Here is a 16,339-nt window from a genome sequence, read left to right as displayed (position 1 = left end):
TTGGAGCTTGACCAATAGGGGCCACTGCAACCCTTGTTAGACGTAGAGCTATGACCAGGAGACGACACAGGACCACGCTCACGAGCAACCGACACATCACTCCATTACCGACTTCATGGTCCCACCGTCTCATCCACCTAGATGAACTGATGATGATGATGATGATACTAATGTGTAGTCGATCACTTTGACATGACTATGTAGTACTTAGCACTAGCATTTTGCATTCTGTATTGATGTGGATGCTTGTTTAGTAGCTCCACCCTCACAGTTTGTTTGTATAGGATTGTCACAGTCTCAAAGACCCATCGATCTTCTGAAGACTTTAATAAACTCTCTCTCTCTCTCTCTCTCAAATAGAATGTCTTTCTCTCTCACAAAAACTCTTTGTTCACTCACCTCCCCTCACACTATCTCGTAGATGGAGGCGAAAAAGCAATAGGCAAGAGGATGCTTTAGTGAAAGGAAACCTAAGCTTTAATACCATGAGAGGAGGAAAGATGGAGGGGTAGCTAGCAACACACACACATGATTGATTATACACTAGTATTAGTTGAAAACAATGAAGATATGTAACTTTCCCCTAATCATTTAGGTTTGGGGTCAGGGCATAGAAACCCTATTTGCATTTTTACATTATTTTGAGTGTTAGTGCATATTTCGCAATATTACACATATGATGATGAGATTGTCCCTTCAACACCTTCATCCATTCAAAGATTGTATGTTATGGCTTCACGCCTTTTTTGAACGGAGCTTAATATTTAATCACATTCTTGGTCGTTTTTCAAACAAGACTTGAGTCTTTTATTTCACCCCAAAAAAGCTTAGACTATTTTTGAAGGAAAATTTTGATGTGCCAAATGCATTCAAAGAATTTAGAGCACTTGTTAAAAAGTACCGTGAAACATATCAAGATCCTTCGATGTGACAATGAAGTATACATGTCAAAAGGAGTTTAAAGCTTTTTGCAAAAATCATGGGAAGTTCACATGCGATACTCTTTAATAGAATGGATTAGACAGAAAAAGAAGGGAGGTGAACATGTTTAATAGTATTATACTTGAACATAAGTCCTACAATTTTGCAAAACATGACAATAACAAGCTTTCACGATTGTAAAATATTCACTCAACCGATTGATATCGTTCGACCCTCTTTGCATATGGTTATGTTTGGGATGGACTTAAGAACATAACTAATTCAAGTCGAAACTTCATCACATCATACGAGACAAATAATGATAGCTAAACATCCAAAGAACAGGAGTATTCACCCCTATAGTAACATGCAATGTAGATGACCTTCAAAGAGCATTTTCTCTATATTAAATTCGCTTTTTCAACGTACACATTGGACGAGCTAAAAAATCATCCCATATATTCTAAATTGAGACAAGATGCAAAATTACAATGACACAATTCTTGCTCTTCTTCATCAATCTTTTATGTAGATGACTGTGTAATCGGTGCATCTATCTTCTGTGTATTTGAGATTTTTTATTCTGATTCCTCATCAAAGATTACATCTTTTGAGATAATGACCTAGTGGTTGATGGAATCATATAACTTGTATGCTTAATTGTCTTCACTGCAGCCAACCATGCTGCATTTATGTGACTTTGCATTCAATTTCTTACAAAAATCATGTATGTGCACATATGCTATGCAACCAAATATGCGAAGATGCCCAATGTGTGACTTGTGTCTAGTGAATGCTTCATAAGGTTATACCCTAAATCAGTTTAATTGAAAGTTGATTAAGCAAGTAGTTTGTAGTTACTATTGCTTCTGCCCAATACTAATTCGAAAGATGCTTCTAAGAATCGCTATAGCACTGTCTGCTAAAGGACTATTCTTACCTCTCCCTTATACCCTTGTGCACATCCTCTTTAGTTGAGTCTTCAATCCAAATTATTTTAGCTCATTCGTAGTTAATACTATCTATTCTACACAAGTAAATATCTAGATAATCCAAGAAAATGCCCAAACTCATTCTCTAAAAACACATCATCATGCAGTTTCAATCTCATGATAGTCACTCATAAGGTTGAAAACCATAAACTCCATCACACAACTAGGACTAGCTACTACGACATCCCCACTAATGTCAACAATGCCCAATAGTGGATATAGACCATAGTATAAATATATGCTCTTAGACATACAAATCAACACACCCGCATATACTTGAGCATCCATTTTTACAGTGTCTTCCACTAAGTTTCTATCTGCACTCTGGAGGTAAAGTTTCTATCAACACTCCGGAGGTGAACAACAGACTAACCACGCTGAGGTTAAGGGCTAGCACTAAAGGAGATGGCTAGCTCAACTGCTTATGAAGACTAAACGATTTCAATTTAGTCGTCCCTACACAAGCATTTAATCCTAGTTGATAGGACAACGCACAACTTAGGTGAAATTTGCATGTCCACTAATACAACAAAAGCATATATCTAGATGAATCCAAGAACATCCCCAAACTCATCCTGTAAAAACAAAACATAGTGCAACTTCAATCTACTAGTTTTGTTCCTAGGTGTTTTATTGTGAATATCATTGCAAATTTTTTTCACATTATCTTTTTATTGAAAAAAATCTTTACAAGAGCTTTCTTGTAACACAATGGTGCATAAGCTCAACGGCGAGGAAAGTGACTACTAAAACAAACACATTGCAATGTTTGCAAACCTTCTAAGGGGGTAGCCTTGTACTGTTTGGGATAAGTTGCATGTTCCAAGACTAAAGTTACCAAAAAAATATAAGCAAGATTAATCAAATAATGTTTTCTGCTAGAGACAAGATATATCATTTGGAGCATGTACTAAAGTAATTATTGTAGGACTATGCCAAGTCCTCCAAATGCTAGTTTTTGTAGACACTTAGACTTGGTGGATTCCGAGGACTAAGAGCCATTTCTAGATAGCTTGTGAAGTTACTATCGTGTATTATCATAAGTTGTCTTACACAGTGAAATAGGAGTTGTGTGACTAAAAATGCATGTAAAGCTCATGTAAACCTAAATAGCACACATTTCAAGATCAACTGACCCATATCCAATGCCATCCAACCTTTTCTATCCCCATCATCCTCTAGATTGTTGCAAAATGTTTCACCTGGTACTCATTTAGCACTCAAGGTCTCATATACTCTGAAAATGCTATATCACAAGTCATAGCATTAAACAATTCATAAGAGACTCGGTAACAAGCACCAGAAAACAAAATTTTGCCTTTTGGAAGGTAGAAGTCCCAAAACACTTTGCCACCAACACACCAGTTAAAGTATATCACAAGCCAAGTTCTAAAATTCTATGAAACTGCTGACAATTGTGGAACTTCATAACCACCATCATCTTTACTCAGGTTCACTTTTCCCTTACCAAATTCCTCAGCAGCATCTACTGATAATCCACGGTATTTTTTAGATAAAGCCTTGACCAATGCTACCACATTTTCCTTCAGTGTTGAAAGTGAATCCTGTGCCAGTAAAACAAAAAGATATTACTAACTAGATTTTTCCTATCCATGAGCCTCAGCATTCCATAAATGCACAGCGCTTAAAAAACTCATATTTAAGATCATAATCTTGTTTGCACATATTTCAAGGTTCAAACATTAGATGGCAGGTGTTCCTGCTTGAGCCCTTGTGCAAGCTAATGGGATTGGAAAACTTACCTCCTGCAGTGTTCCTTCTTTTCTTGATACAAGCTCTGAAGGCCATACCCTCACCAACATAGCAAGATACTTGTTAACTTTCATAATATCCTGTCCACAGCACAAAGTGATGACTCTCTATTGATAATGGCTTCATACACAGCTTTCGCCTAAATAGTGTTATATAAAAGAGAGTACTAACTGTCTTATTTTCACCTGGCAATGAGCAGAAATCAGCTTTACTGCTGCAGAAGGTTCACCTTGCAATATATGTGCCTAAAAACCGGAAATCCCATCCATTTTTCATAAGTATTTGCTTTCCAATAGAAGATAAAATATCTCTCTCTCTCTCTCTCTCTCTCTCTCTCTCTCTCTCACACACACACACACACACACACACAAACACAATGGATTACAAAAATGTAACTTTTTTTTTTTGGGGGGGGGGGGGGGGGGGGGGGGCGGGCGCGGGGGCGAGTGTGCGTTCACAAATTTGGTTTGGTTTGGTTTGTAATTCTCCAGCAATGAAGAAAGCCCTTTCAGTCGTAATCTGCTCCATTGAATGCTCTAGATCACTGCTGCTCTGTTAGCTATCGATTCAGATTAGTTCCACTTCCTTGTTGCTAAGGAGGAAAACAAGCAGCTGCTCCATTAGCTGGGGCCTACTCTCCACTCCGCTGCTTGTTCTAGTCTGAGCCTGAAGGAGATCAGTCAAGATGTTGCATCTACTGCCTACAGCCTGTTGCTGGAATTTTATTATACAGAGCTTTACCGAAAGGAGACTACCAGACAGCTCATCTTTCGACTTGCTCATGAAGTCTAGACAAATCCAATTGCTCTAGCTTTGCCTTAGCACAGAGGGCTACCTCCGCACTGCTGGATATCATGCACAGCGACATGTCACAGATTTTCTATGCTTTCGAGTCAAGCCCAAGACATACTGGAGTAGACGAGGAGGAGATAGTCGACATGAGGACAGCATGGATCCACAGGAAGAGACAGCACGGAGCAATGGAGCTAGGGACATAGCGGTCATGCACGATGCAGAGGTTGACAAGAGCACACACGATGGAGGTCCAGCCCATCCCAGCCCTACTCAAAGGAGATAGTCCGAACCGAGTCAGCACTCCTCATATGGTCAACCCAATGCAGAGATCAGAGAGAGCACGCCCCACGCCACAGCGAGAGACAACCTAGCAGACACAGATACGAGACATTTCGCAGCTCATAGAGAGCCACCATGGCACCTAGCTATGTATTTTCAGCACTAGTTTTGAGAACTAGTTTCTGAGTTTTGACTTTTCTCAGCCTTTTTGCATAGCACTAAGGGCCCTAGCTATGTATTTTCAGCACTAGTTTTCAGTCTTAGTCTTTGACTTTTGAGTTTTTTGAGCCTTTTAGCATAGCACTGAGTAAGGACCCTAGCGAGCTCTTTGCCTCAACCCATTGTCGCTTGTATGAGTTATCCTTGGATTGTACTTTGTCTCATAGGCCCAACAAGGTCTCTCTCTCTCTCTCTCTCTCTCTCTCTCTATATATATATATATATATATATTACGGATCGAGAGCGGACGCGCAGAGGGTATCCCACGAGAGGGCCGCCTTTGCCCACTTTGCGACTTGCAGGAGATCGAGTAGGAGGAGCACTTTGCTTTTAGATGTCCTATCTATTATGCCATTTGAGGCCGGTACCACTGCCTCTTCCGCGACGGATTCGGCCCCCTCCCACACATGCTGTAGTTCTCGGATCAACAATGCCTAGCCGCTTTCTTACATGAGATGACTCGCCACCGAGATACCTCTCTCCGAGCACGACGACACGCGCAACACACACAACGTGAGGACACCCAGCGGCCCATCACTGATTTCTTCCAGTCACAAAATACCTTTCCTCAGTCTAGCTGACGACGCGGACGTGAGCGAAAGCTAGAGCCACGACAGCTGCGCCAGCGGACAGACTCACACATCCGGATCCATGACATCTCGTCTCTGTTCTCTGCCTGCCCCACCGGGGTTACCGTTGCCCTCATCCACAGGGCCACCCGCCGCCCCCGACGACCGAGCTCGACTAGGCCGCGTGACGTCAGAGGCCAATCATCTATCGCAAGGTTTTTTCCGGCCTCCCATTTGATGGCCCCTCTATGATTGGTCTCTGACGATCACCACCTGCACATATATATTGTATCTCCCCCCTCTGCCCCATTTTTGGTGCCCCCCCTTCTTTTTTGTATCATCTGGAGGTAGACACATATTTTTTGTATCAGGACTAGACACACCGTCCTTCATAACCTCTTTTTTGTAGAAACGGTTGGCTGGCCCGTTTTGAGACCGCCACCGCTATGCTCATTGTATCAGTTATCTTTAGTCTCATAGACCTTCACGGTCTTCCGAAGACTTTAATAAACTTTCTTTCTTTCTTTCTTTCTATCTATCTATCTATATATATATATGGCATTGAGGCCTTCTCTATCCCGCTCGTATATCACGAGGTGAACCAGGTCATCCGAGAGGATCTCCTACAGTTTAAGCACATTCAGGACTTGCTTGGCACCCCGTGAGCTCCCTGTGAAGCTTTTGTTCACCGCAAGGCTACAGTCACGAGACTCAAGCGGGCTATACATGTCAACAACCACCAACGCCCTATCATAGGGTTTCTGCCACCTCCACAACCTCTCACACCGATGCTCCCCTCCTAGGGTTGACACTCTCGCTGCCTTTTATGTACCGACACTGTTCTAGATAGGATTATGGATTTTGTATTTGTCCTGGGTGTTGATGCCTGTTAAGTGGCATCACTTCATTGTATCAGCTTCTTTTAGTCTCATAGACCCTCTCTCTCTCTCTCTCTCTCTCTCACACACACACACACACACACACACACACACACACACACACTTGGAGAAGGGTAGATGGATACGACCCAAGATCCCAAGGGAGGAGAGGATATGCAAAATCTGCCCTCACACATAAGGGAGAACCATGGCAACAATAGTTGTAACCTGAAGGATCTATTGGAACAGCCAGCCCACAAGTTTGGAAGCTACTTAAAAGAAATCTTGGAACATCACACTAAAATTCTCGGACTAGTACATAAAATAGTCCAGCAAATGCTCACAATGTAGAAAGTTTTGAGAGACTTTTATTTCAATGGTTGTAATGGACCACTATTTAATTTAATAGTGGTCACCAGTTCCATAGATCATGAGAGTCTCAAGTGGACTTTAATACAATCATCTGATATCATCTCTCTCTCTCTCTCTCTCTCTCTCTCTCTCTCTTGAGGAGGTCCTAGCTCCGATTCTAGTGGAGATGTTCAACCACACTGTATGCCACGGCTTCCCATCTACTTGGAGCACTACCACCATTGTGCCCATACACAAAGCAGGTGACACCATGGACAATGGAAATTACCGATCGATACACAGAGGCACATGGCAACGGGCTCTAGGATAGTCAAGCTTCCGGCAACATCACTCCACCCTTGACCACATCTTCACTTTAAGGGCCATCATTGAGGAGACAAGATCGAGGCACCAAAAAGTCTACACTTGCTTTGTAGACTTTTGGAAGGCGTTCGACACAGTCCCATGCTCCCGTATGATCAGGAGGCCTCAAGAGATGTAGATTCCAAAGGTTTTGATCTGGGAAATGATGAGCCTATACGAGTCCGTCAGGGGGAGAGTTTGGGCCCAGGAGGTGTATAAAATTGGGTCGAGAGCACAAAAAGGCAGCCACAGCTCATAGTTTTGTGACCCTATGCGGTGATCGTCGAGCGTAGGTTGCTCCATTTGTTCAAGAGTTCAAAGATGATCATGTAGTGCGGATTAGTCCTCTCTAACTCTAGTCTATTTGCTTGTCGGTCTATGTGGCCATCTGAGCTTGGTAGTAGTGCTAAGAGTCATTGTGGCTATATTCTCAGTCTTTTGGAAGCATTGTAAATTGCAACAAGCTTGGTAAGGCTGAGTGATAAGTCTCTATCATAAATTACGTAATATATAGTCTTTTCTTGATCTATATTTCATGCGACTAATTCGAATAGAGTTCATTTTATGAGGAGAACTATATAATTGTATGCTTTGAAACCCAATAGAGCTGCCATGTGCCCTCCCTAAGAAGTTGTCCGATAGACCTTTATGGTCTCCCGTGGGACATTAATAGACTCTCTCTCTCTCTCTCTCTCTCTCTCCGTCCGTAGCCCTCCATACATCTTGTCGTACCCCTCCATACAGCTCCCTCTCTCATACTTACTTGCAGCAGCTCCCTTCTCTGTACAGCTACCTCTCTTGTACGTAGCTCTCCATCCCCTAACCCTGAGCTGGGTTTGAACCCCCAGCCCAGCCTGGGGGTTAGCTTCAGCTAGGGGTACTAGACATGGCCAAGATGGAGTGGCCTACCCTCTCCTCCAAATTCCCCTCTGCCTCCACCCCAAAAACAACTATTCCTGCCAGCAGCAGCAAACCCCTCTACTCTTCAGTTGCCAAGACACTCTATCCATATGCACAGACATATTACCGAGGTCATTTTGACTGACCCATTCTCGGGCAACATGAACTGATTTATTTCTTACAACAAGAAGTGAGGGAGTTGAAGATATTCCTGGAAGACCTGACACCTAGACTTCGGGTCCTTGAGGGGCCTGGACAACAATCAGTTATAGATGAAGCTGTAAAGGTTTGTAAGGCTTCTCCCCCTACCCCCCAATTGGTCTCCATAGTCAAGGATTTAGTACAAGCTGAAGTTCAAACAATTAAGAAGGAAGTGAGTGTGGAAGTGAACACAAAAGCAAGTAAGGCTGATATTTAAGCAGAGATTAAAGAACATGAAGCTAGATGGGACAACACGTTGAAGATTAGAATACGGGACTCCCAGAAGACTGGTACAAAGAGGAGGACACATTTAGTGAAACATTGACAAGGTCAAAGCAGCCTTGCCCAACATTGAATGGACTGATGAGGAGGAGGAGGAAAATTACGACTCCAAACCAGCTTCTATTGGACAATCTAAAGGTCATGCCATCCTTACATTAAAATCAAAAGATTTATGGATCAAGCTTCTACGACAATCATATACAAAGTATGGATAGCTGAGGAGCTTACACAAGCTCAACTCAAAAACAAGGCAACAGAATTAGCAAAGGTCAAAGCTACCAGGAAAGATGGGAAATAGGTAGTATACCATAAAGGAGTAGCACTTATTAAAGAATTCAAATCAAAGCCAAAAGACTCTCACTCTTAAACTAACGTATGGCCAACTCTATAACTAATGTATGGCCAACTCTATATGTGTGTTTTATCTAGGTTATCAAGTACGTACTTTAAATAAAAATGGAGCTGCCTCTCCACTCCGAGGGAGCTGCCTTGTGCCCTCCCTAAGCTGATGTACTAGATGGTTTTCTTTGTTGTCCCATAGACCTCTTGGTCTCCCGTGGGCGTTAATAGACTCTCTCTCTCTCTCTCTCTCTCTCTCTCTGTCTCTCTCTCTCTCTCTCTCTCTCTCTCTCTCGTGTGTGTGTGTGTGTGTCAGTCATTGGGTATAGAGATCACGGAGACCACACCCCCCACCACAGCGAGAGACAACCCAACACGTGATATCTTCGCATGACACCCGAGAGCTGCCATGGCATCTCTTGTCATCTCAGGATTTCTGAGTTTTTTGAGTTCTTAGCATGAGTTTGAGATTCTTTTATAGCACTCAGCAAGGGCCATAGAGCCCTTTGTCTCAGCCCATAGTGGCTGGTATGAGTTTTTTTTTAAAATTGAACTTTGTTACATAGGCCCATGAGGCCTTCCGAAGGCGTAAATACCTCTCTCTCTCTCTCTCTCTCTCTCTCTCTCTCTCTCTCTCTCTCGCGCCATGCTGCCCCATTTTCCCTCCCGCCATGCTACTGCACCTCCTTGCCATGCTGCTGCACCTCCTCGCCTTGCTACTCCTCCACGCCACGCTGCTCCTCCATGCCACGCTGCTCCCCGCCATGGTGGTTCCGCCTAGCTCCACCCTGCCCGCAGTGAGCTGTTTGCTGCGCCATGCTTCTGCTGCCTACACCGTTGCGTCCACCTCCCCACCACACTTGCTGCGCTTGCCCCCCTCCCCCACGTTGCTGCTGTCGCGGGAGCCATCCAGGCTGCGCCTCTCCGTCACGGGAGCCCTCCACCAGCGAAGGAGCCCCAGGCTGCTGCGGGACCCCCTCTCCTCTGTCGCAGGACTGATGCCTGCTGCCAGTGTACAATGGGCAGCTGTGTTAGCCCCAAAGCTTCAAGGCAGCCCAACAGGCTGCTCAGCCTCGTCATAAGGGGCCCCGAAGCAGCTGTGCGCTGCTTGTGAAGCAGCTGAAGGCTGCTTCACAAGCAGCTCAAGGCTGACCTTGGTGGCCAGCCCCCTCTACCTCAAGGCCCGCTTACCACCTCCTAAGCCCTCGCAATCTGCACCAAACCTGTACCTGCAAGAAGATTAGCAAACCACTCAAGAAAGGCTGCAATATGGGGACAAAGGAGAGCTCACCCGACTAGAAAACAAGAGGACATAAGGACCGGAAGTATGGCCTCATCTGGACGAAGGTGGAGAAAATAGAAGACCCAAGCACCAAGGCCTGCATATCAACACTCAAGGAAATATGTAACATGCAAGACACAGAAATTGAAGGCCTACGCAAGAAGCTGAGAGAGACTAGAGAAGATGAGCTCTCAAACCTCCTAGCCCAAATGCAAGATGAAATGAAGAAATGGCAAGAGGAGATGCAAAACAAATGGACATGTGAGAAAGGTAAAATGATGCAGGACATGACTCGTGCTCTAGATGGAAAAAACAATAATTTGACCTAAAAAATTGAGACATTGGGAACCCATGTTGCTGCCCTCCAAAGTGAGAATGACAAATTGAAGGCAAGTGCACATTGGGAAGAAGGGGAGTTTAAGCCACCTTTTAACGAGGAGCTGAACACCATTAAAGAGCAAATGCAACAACTAACAAATGCAAAGGGGACGTCAAAGAATGCTGAAATAAGAGAATGAACAACTCAAAAAGGAAATGGCAGCTTTGCAAACAACAGTGCAAGGGAAACATGCCAAGTTCACACAACAAATCACGAAGGGGAAAGTAGATATGCTTGCATGGAAAGATGTACTAAAGAAAGACACAACACCAAAGAAAAGGGAGCTCATTTCTGAAACAATTGAGGAAGAAAAACGACGGGACAGCAAGAGTTTGAATGTGCTGGTCAGAGGCCAAATAGTAGGTGATAGCCCCATGGCAGACACCAAAATCCTCTTTGACAAAATGGGAGTAAACCTCACTTGTGAATCATCCTGGAAAGTCCATAAAACAGATGCACCAACGAGGCCTTCGGTGGTAAAGCTACAAACGGCCACAGATAGATCCACCCTTACAAGTACACGGGTAGCATTGAAGGGGACCAGGATCTTTCTAGATGAAGATCTCACACTCCTACAACAAGAGCATAGAAGGGAAGGAATGGTACGGGTGATGGCTGCAAGACAAGAGGGGAAATGGGCAGTTTACAGAGATGGTAGGGTGATCATTTCTTTTAAGTCATTTTAGCATTCAACACCTCATATGCTTCTAGGATAGCTCATGCATTCTCTTTTGCAATCAACATTATTAGGCTTTTTTACGGTCAGCTCTTTGATGAACTTGTGATAAATCAGCTACATTTGATGCCTATAGATGTTGAGACACTGCCATTGCATGGCACCTTTAGCTCATATTACTTCAACTTTAAGTATATTCAGGCTATCAGGACCATGACGGTGTCTGAACGATGGGGTGAGTATGCAAAACACATTGAGGATGGCAGTGTGGAATTGTAATGGCACCCTATGGTCCGACCCAGGGGGGTTCTTGGAGACATATCATAACAGAGATTTGATCTTCTACACTAAGACACATGAGAGCCTAGAGAAAGGGCTGTGAGCACAATGGAGAGCAAGAGTGATGAGCAAGAGAAAGATTGAGCAAACGTAAGTGTACTGAATAGTAGACTGAAATGAAGTACAAATGTAAAATGCACAACCAGAGTCTGCCAAAGAAAATCTGCCCATAGTGACAAATACTATCACAGCCTATCAAAGGCTTGAAATGCACCACAATGCTTTGTAAATGCGCAAAAATCTGCAAAAAGAGGCAAAGTCTGCAAATTGACTCAAACTGAGTCCAAAACTGCCTCAAATGGCTTGTTCACTGCAAAATTGCACTCCAAACACAAAAACCAAAAATATCTGCAAGAAATTGCACCTGAAAGGGGCATATGAACTAAAAGCCCCAAATTTGTGCAATTCTCTGCAACAAATGCAAAAGCCCCAAATTTGCTCCCAAAATGCAAGCCAAAAATGACTCTCTACAAGAATACTTGCTAAAAAACACCTACAAATATGTATGGACACCAAATGTGTCTTGAGCAGGTACAAATGGACGAACTGCACCCAAGGGCGTGTGTATGGCAAATGTACTTTGTACGGACGAGCTGTCGATGTACGGAACTGTCAATTGTACGGCAAACTGTATGGATGCCCACACGTGCACTGTATGGAATGCGGGAGCTGGATGTACGGCGCTGTAGTACGAAATCCGTACGGATGACTGATAGGTTGTACGACGACCTGCACGAAAGACCTACGCTGACAGTACGGATAGAATGCGGGAGTTGTACGACTTGTACAGATGAATGGTGCAGAATTGTACAAACTGTACGGACGCCTGTGCAGAATTGTACGGACGTGAGCGTCGAGCAGAAGGGAGCTGCGAGTTGTGGCCTGTGGGCTTGCACACAAGCTGTGAAAGCTGAGAGCTTGGGCAGGAGAAGCTGGTCCAAGAGCTCGTCCTGCTCTGATACCAAATGTGAGCACAATGGAGAGCAAGGGTGATGAGCAAGAGTAAGGGTGAGCAAACATAAGTGTATTGAATAGTAGACTGAAATGAAGTAAGTACAAACAGAAAGTGAGGGATTTTGTCTAAGTGACAAAACCCTATCCTATCCACTAACCGTAGTTAGGGATTGGATTGTGATAAGGGGGGAAAACCTCAATGAGGGAAAAGTGCCCCTAACCTACTGCCTAGAATATGATTATAATTCTAACAAGGGCTAGCCACAATGACAGGATACACATGGGAGTCTGCCCATAGGAGGGAACTGAGGAGGGATAGTGGGGTACGAGGATCCGGATGTGTGGCTGTCCTTTTCAAATCACATCTGCGGCCACTCCTCTCTATGATACGAAGGGAGGAGCATGCACGACACATGTGGATTCGGGTCCAGTTACCAAACACACAACCGACCTTCATTGCAATATGCTATTTTCCCCCAGATACAGCATCCTATGCACGAGGTCACCACTGATGGGCACAGCCCATATAAGACTATTCATGATGATATCACGGAGTTCTCCAGACATGGGGATACACTCCTCCTTGGCGACTTCAATGCACGTACTGGAAACAAATAGGTGGGCATGTTAGATTTCGATGATGATTCCCTCATAGTACCGGAGATGGATGCAGCAGAGCTGAGATCAAAGCTGGGATCATGAAGCAATCGGCAGATGCAGATGCACTAGTGACAGCGTATGGGAGACATTTACTCGAGCTGGGTGCTATACGTGACTCGATCATATATAGCAGTCTTCGAAGATGGCCATCATATGGCAGACTCACCTGTTTCCCACATGGAGGGGGGAGTAGTACGGTAGACTGCACTGGCCCCATGGATACATGATTTTATGGTGCCACCTCCTCCACTCGAAGCTGACCACTCATATCTCACTTTCTGTATATCGGTCGCCACGCCAACCATGAGGAGGCCGCCCCACCACCCACTCGTGTTCAGATTCATTTTGACCATGCTCTTGACCCGGTGTACGTGAGCCACCCAGCTTCTAAGCTTCCAGTACTGCTTGGCGATGGGATGTACCTCGCACATGAATCAAACACTCTTATATCGGTGATATAGGATGTTGCAGCCAGATCCTTTCCCATGACACGATCTGCACGTGTTCCAAATGGGAGGATGCCCCAAAATCCTGCAGGCTATCTCATGGGCTATCCATAGATGCCACTTATACCTCGGTATGAACCTTGTAGGCCTAGTTATAGTCAGTTAGGACTATTGGTACAGTTAGTTTATGTACCATCTAGGTCAGTTAGGACAGTTATGTTGGGGTTAAAGGCACATTGCCAACCCTTATATTAAAGAATTAAAGATAGGACACCTATGACTGTCTTAAGACAGTCATAGGGTAAACCTAATCCTAATAAAACTTAAGTGAGTTTGTGGTGTGGCTCACTCATCACTTCACACCCGCACTATTGTGTCTCTCTCACTCTCTCTCTCTCTTGCTCCCTTCCTTCACTCTTCCCCCTCTCAACTGGTATCAGAGCCTAACCTCTCTTCACTCCCTAGCCTACCCTTCCTTCCTAGCCCACCCTCAACTGCACCCACCGTACGGACAGATCCGTACGGCTGTACGGCGTCCGTACAACCGTACGGACGGAGCTCGAGCAGCGAACTGTGGTGCAGGGCGGCATCGCGAAGACAGTACGGCGGCGCAGGCTGCAGGGCGGCATCGCGAAGGCAGTACGGCGGCGCAGGCTGCAGGGCGGCATCGCGAAGGCAGTACGGCGGCGCAGGCTGCAGGGCGGCAGCGCATTGCGAAGGCAGGGTGTGGGGCAGTGCTGCGGGGCAGCAGATCAAGGCGTGGTCACGGGCGCAGTTCGGGCGCGGGCTTTTTTGCATAGCAGCTGCTAGCTGCTAGCTTGCGCAGGGTGCGCAGGATCAGCCTGTGCACAGCACTAGGCTGTGCGGGACCAGAGCGCGCAGCGCGCACACTCAAGTACGGATTCCGTACCTGCTGTACGGATTCCGTACAGGAGCCGTACAGCCGTACAAATCTCCACGCAGGTACAGGAAGCTGTTTTCGGATTTTTGCACAAGCAGGGAGATACACCATCTCGATTCATCCGGGATCTGAGTCCGCGTTTTTTTTTGGGAAGAAAAGAAAGATCAAAAGCTCTCTGCTCTTGATTCAAGGTTTTTTTTTGTTGTTCTCAGAACTGTGCTATCTTGACAGTACAGCAAGTACTTTCCTTCATCTCGTGCTTGAGGTGAAGAGAACCACAGTGTGTGGTTGATTGCACATCTATTTTGTTCTGGGAAGGTAATGCCTTGATTTTGCAAGAGGATATATGCATTTACTGAGTGAAATTCTCAGTTTTGGGTGATCTTATCAAAGGGCTTTTGCCTAGATGTGTTTGCAGTCTATGCCTTGAGGCAGTGTGTGACCAGGGAGCACACATTTGCTTTATTTCCGCAGTGCATTTGGTGACATTTGTTGCAGATCACATTCTTTGTACACACTCTGAAAATCTCAGTTGAGCCACGCTTGGTCAGGGCGCATCGAGTTTACTCGGTCCCTAACTGCCCATCGTTGACAGTGCTCAAAAGATTTTCTTCTGGGTGTTTGTACTTTGTGGTTTGTGTTGTTACTGAGTACACAGAGGCAGTTTATGCTTTGCACATTGTCAGGTACAAGAGTCAGAGAGATTTTCATTTTGCACTTGATTCAGGTGTCAGATCAAGGGGCTTTTGCCCAGACTTTGTTTGACAGCACTTTAGTTACCTACAGAGATCTTCAGATGCATTTTCTCCCCTTGGTATAAGGGTGATTGCTTGGGATTTATCCCATTTACTGTTGCAGGTTTTGTGACAGGCTGAAGGATCATTTACTGTTTTTTGGGTGTTTGTCAAGTGGTTTCTGCAATTTAACTCAGTGCAAGACCTCATCTGAGGTGGGAGAAGTGATCAGTACAGTCAGTACAGCAGTGTTTACAGCAGTCTGAGTGGTTTTATCAGATAATTATGCACTGTTAAGCTCTTGTTGAGCAGCAGCAGCAGTCTGAAATTACTGTTTTTATGCCTCTTTAAGCTCAGAACAGTTTGTCAGAAGGTACAGTACTTGCAGGGACATTTACTGTTTTGCTGCAGATTTTACTGACAGTAAAAACAGCACTTTTGAGAGTGCTACTGGCTCTTGAATAGAGCAGACTTTTCTGAGAAATCAGAACTTTATTATTCAGTCTTTTTTACTTCCAGGGAGTCAGGTACTTTCCTCATCTGATATGGCATCAGGAGGAGGTGATTCTTCAATTCTGAACATAAAGAAACTGGAAGGAGCACATAACTATGCATTATGGGCAGAACAGTGCTTGAATGTTCTTCTGTTAAAGAAGATTGCTAAGCCCATAAGGGTAAAGGGTGTCAAGCCATCTGATATGGCAGCTGATGATTGGAAGAGCTTGATTTGTCTGCGAGGGCAGCTATTATGCTCACTATTTCAGACACTCTTGTGTTCAATGTACAGGCTGAAAAGACCTCTTATGGTCTATGGCAGAGACTAGAGGAATTGTATGCCCAAAAGAGCTCAGCCAGTAAAGTTTATTGGCTGAAGAAGCTGGTCGATCTTCGCATGAAGGAAGGTACAGCTATGACCTCACACTTGAGTGAGTTTAATGCTATCTTTACACAGCTGATTGCACAGGGGTTGAATCTTGATGAGGAGTTCAAGGCCACTTTCTTGTTGTGTACCCTCCCTGAGAGTTGGGACACTTTCAAGACCACCCTGTCTAATTCGAATATTACTCTTATGTATGCTGATGTAGAGAGCTCTCTTCTTATGGAGG

The 16,339-nt window shown here is 44.6% G+C and overlaps 1 protein-coding gene across 1 annotated transcript in view; it reads right to left on the bottom strand.

Moving 5' to 3' along the window:
• Nucleotides 1–2,852: 2,852 nt before the first annotated feature.
• Nucleotides 2,853–16,339, bottom strand: part of LOC147884211 (uncharacterized) — an 81,942-nt gene continuing 68,455 nt past the window's right edge. Inside the window, exons 10-12 of the mRNA XM_087399155.1 lie at nucleotides 3,872–3,931; nucleotides 3,677–3,766; nucleotides 2,853–3,478 (exon numbers count right to left, since the gene is read on the bottom strand). Of these exons, the coding sequence (XP_087255281.1) occupies nucleotides 3,311–3,478; nucleotides 3,677–3,766; nucleotides 3,872–3,931 (318 nt within the window). The 3' untranslated portion in view covers nucleotides 2,853–3,310. The remainder of the gene's footprint in view (nucleotides 3,479–3,676; nucleotides 3,767–3,871; nucleotides 3,932–16,339) is intronic.

This window comes from Dipteris shenzhenensis, chromosome 27 (assembly GCF_047967505.1).
Source record: "Dipteris shenzhenensis isolate YYH24624 ecotype China chromosome 27, Dip_SZ_1.0, whole genome shotgun sequence".
NCBI classification, from domain to species: Eukaryota; Viridiplantae; Streptophyta; class Polypodiopsida; order Gleicheniales; family Dipteridaceae; genus Dipteris; species Dipteris shenzhenensis.
The sequence above is the reverse complement of the archived record's forward strand: the minus strand, read 5'-3'. Positions and strand labels throughout refer to the sequence as shown.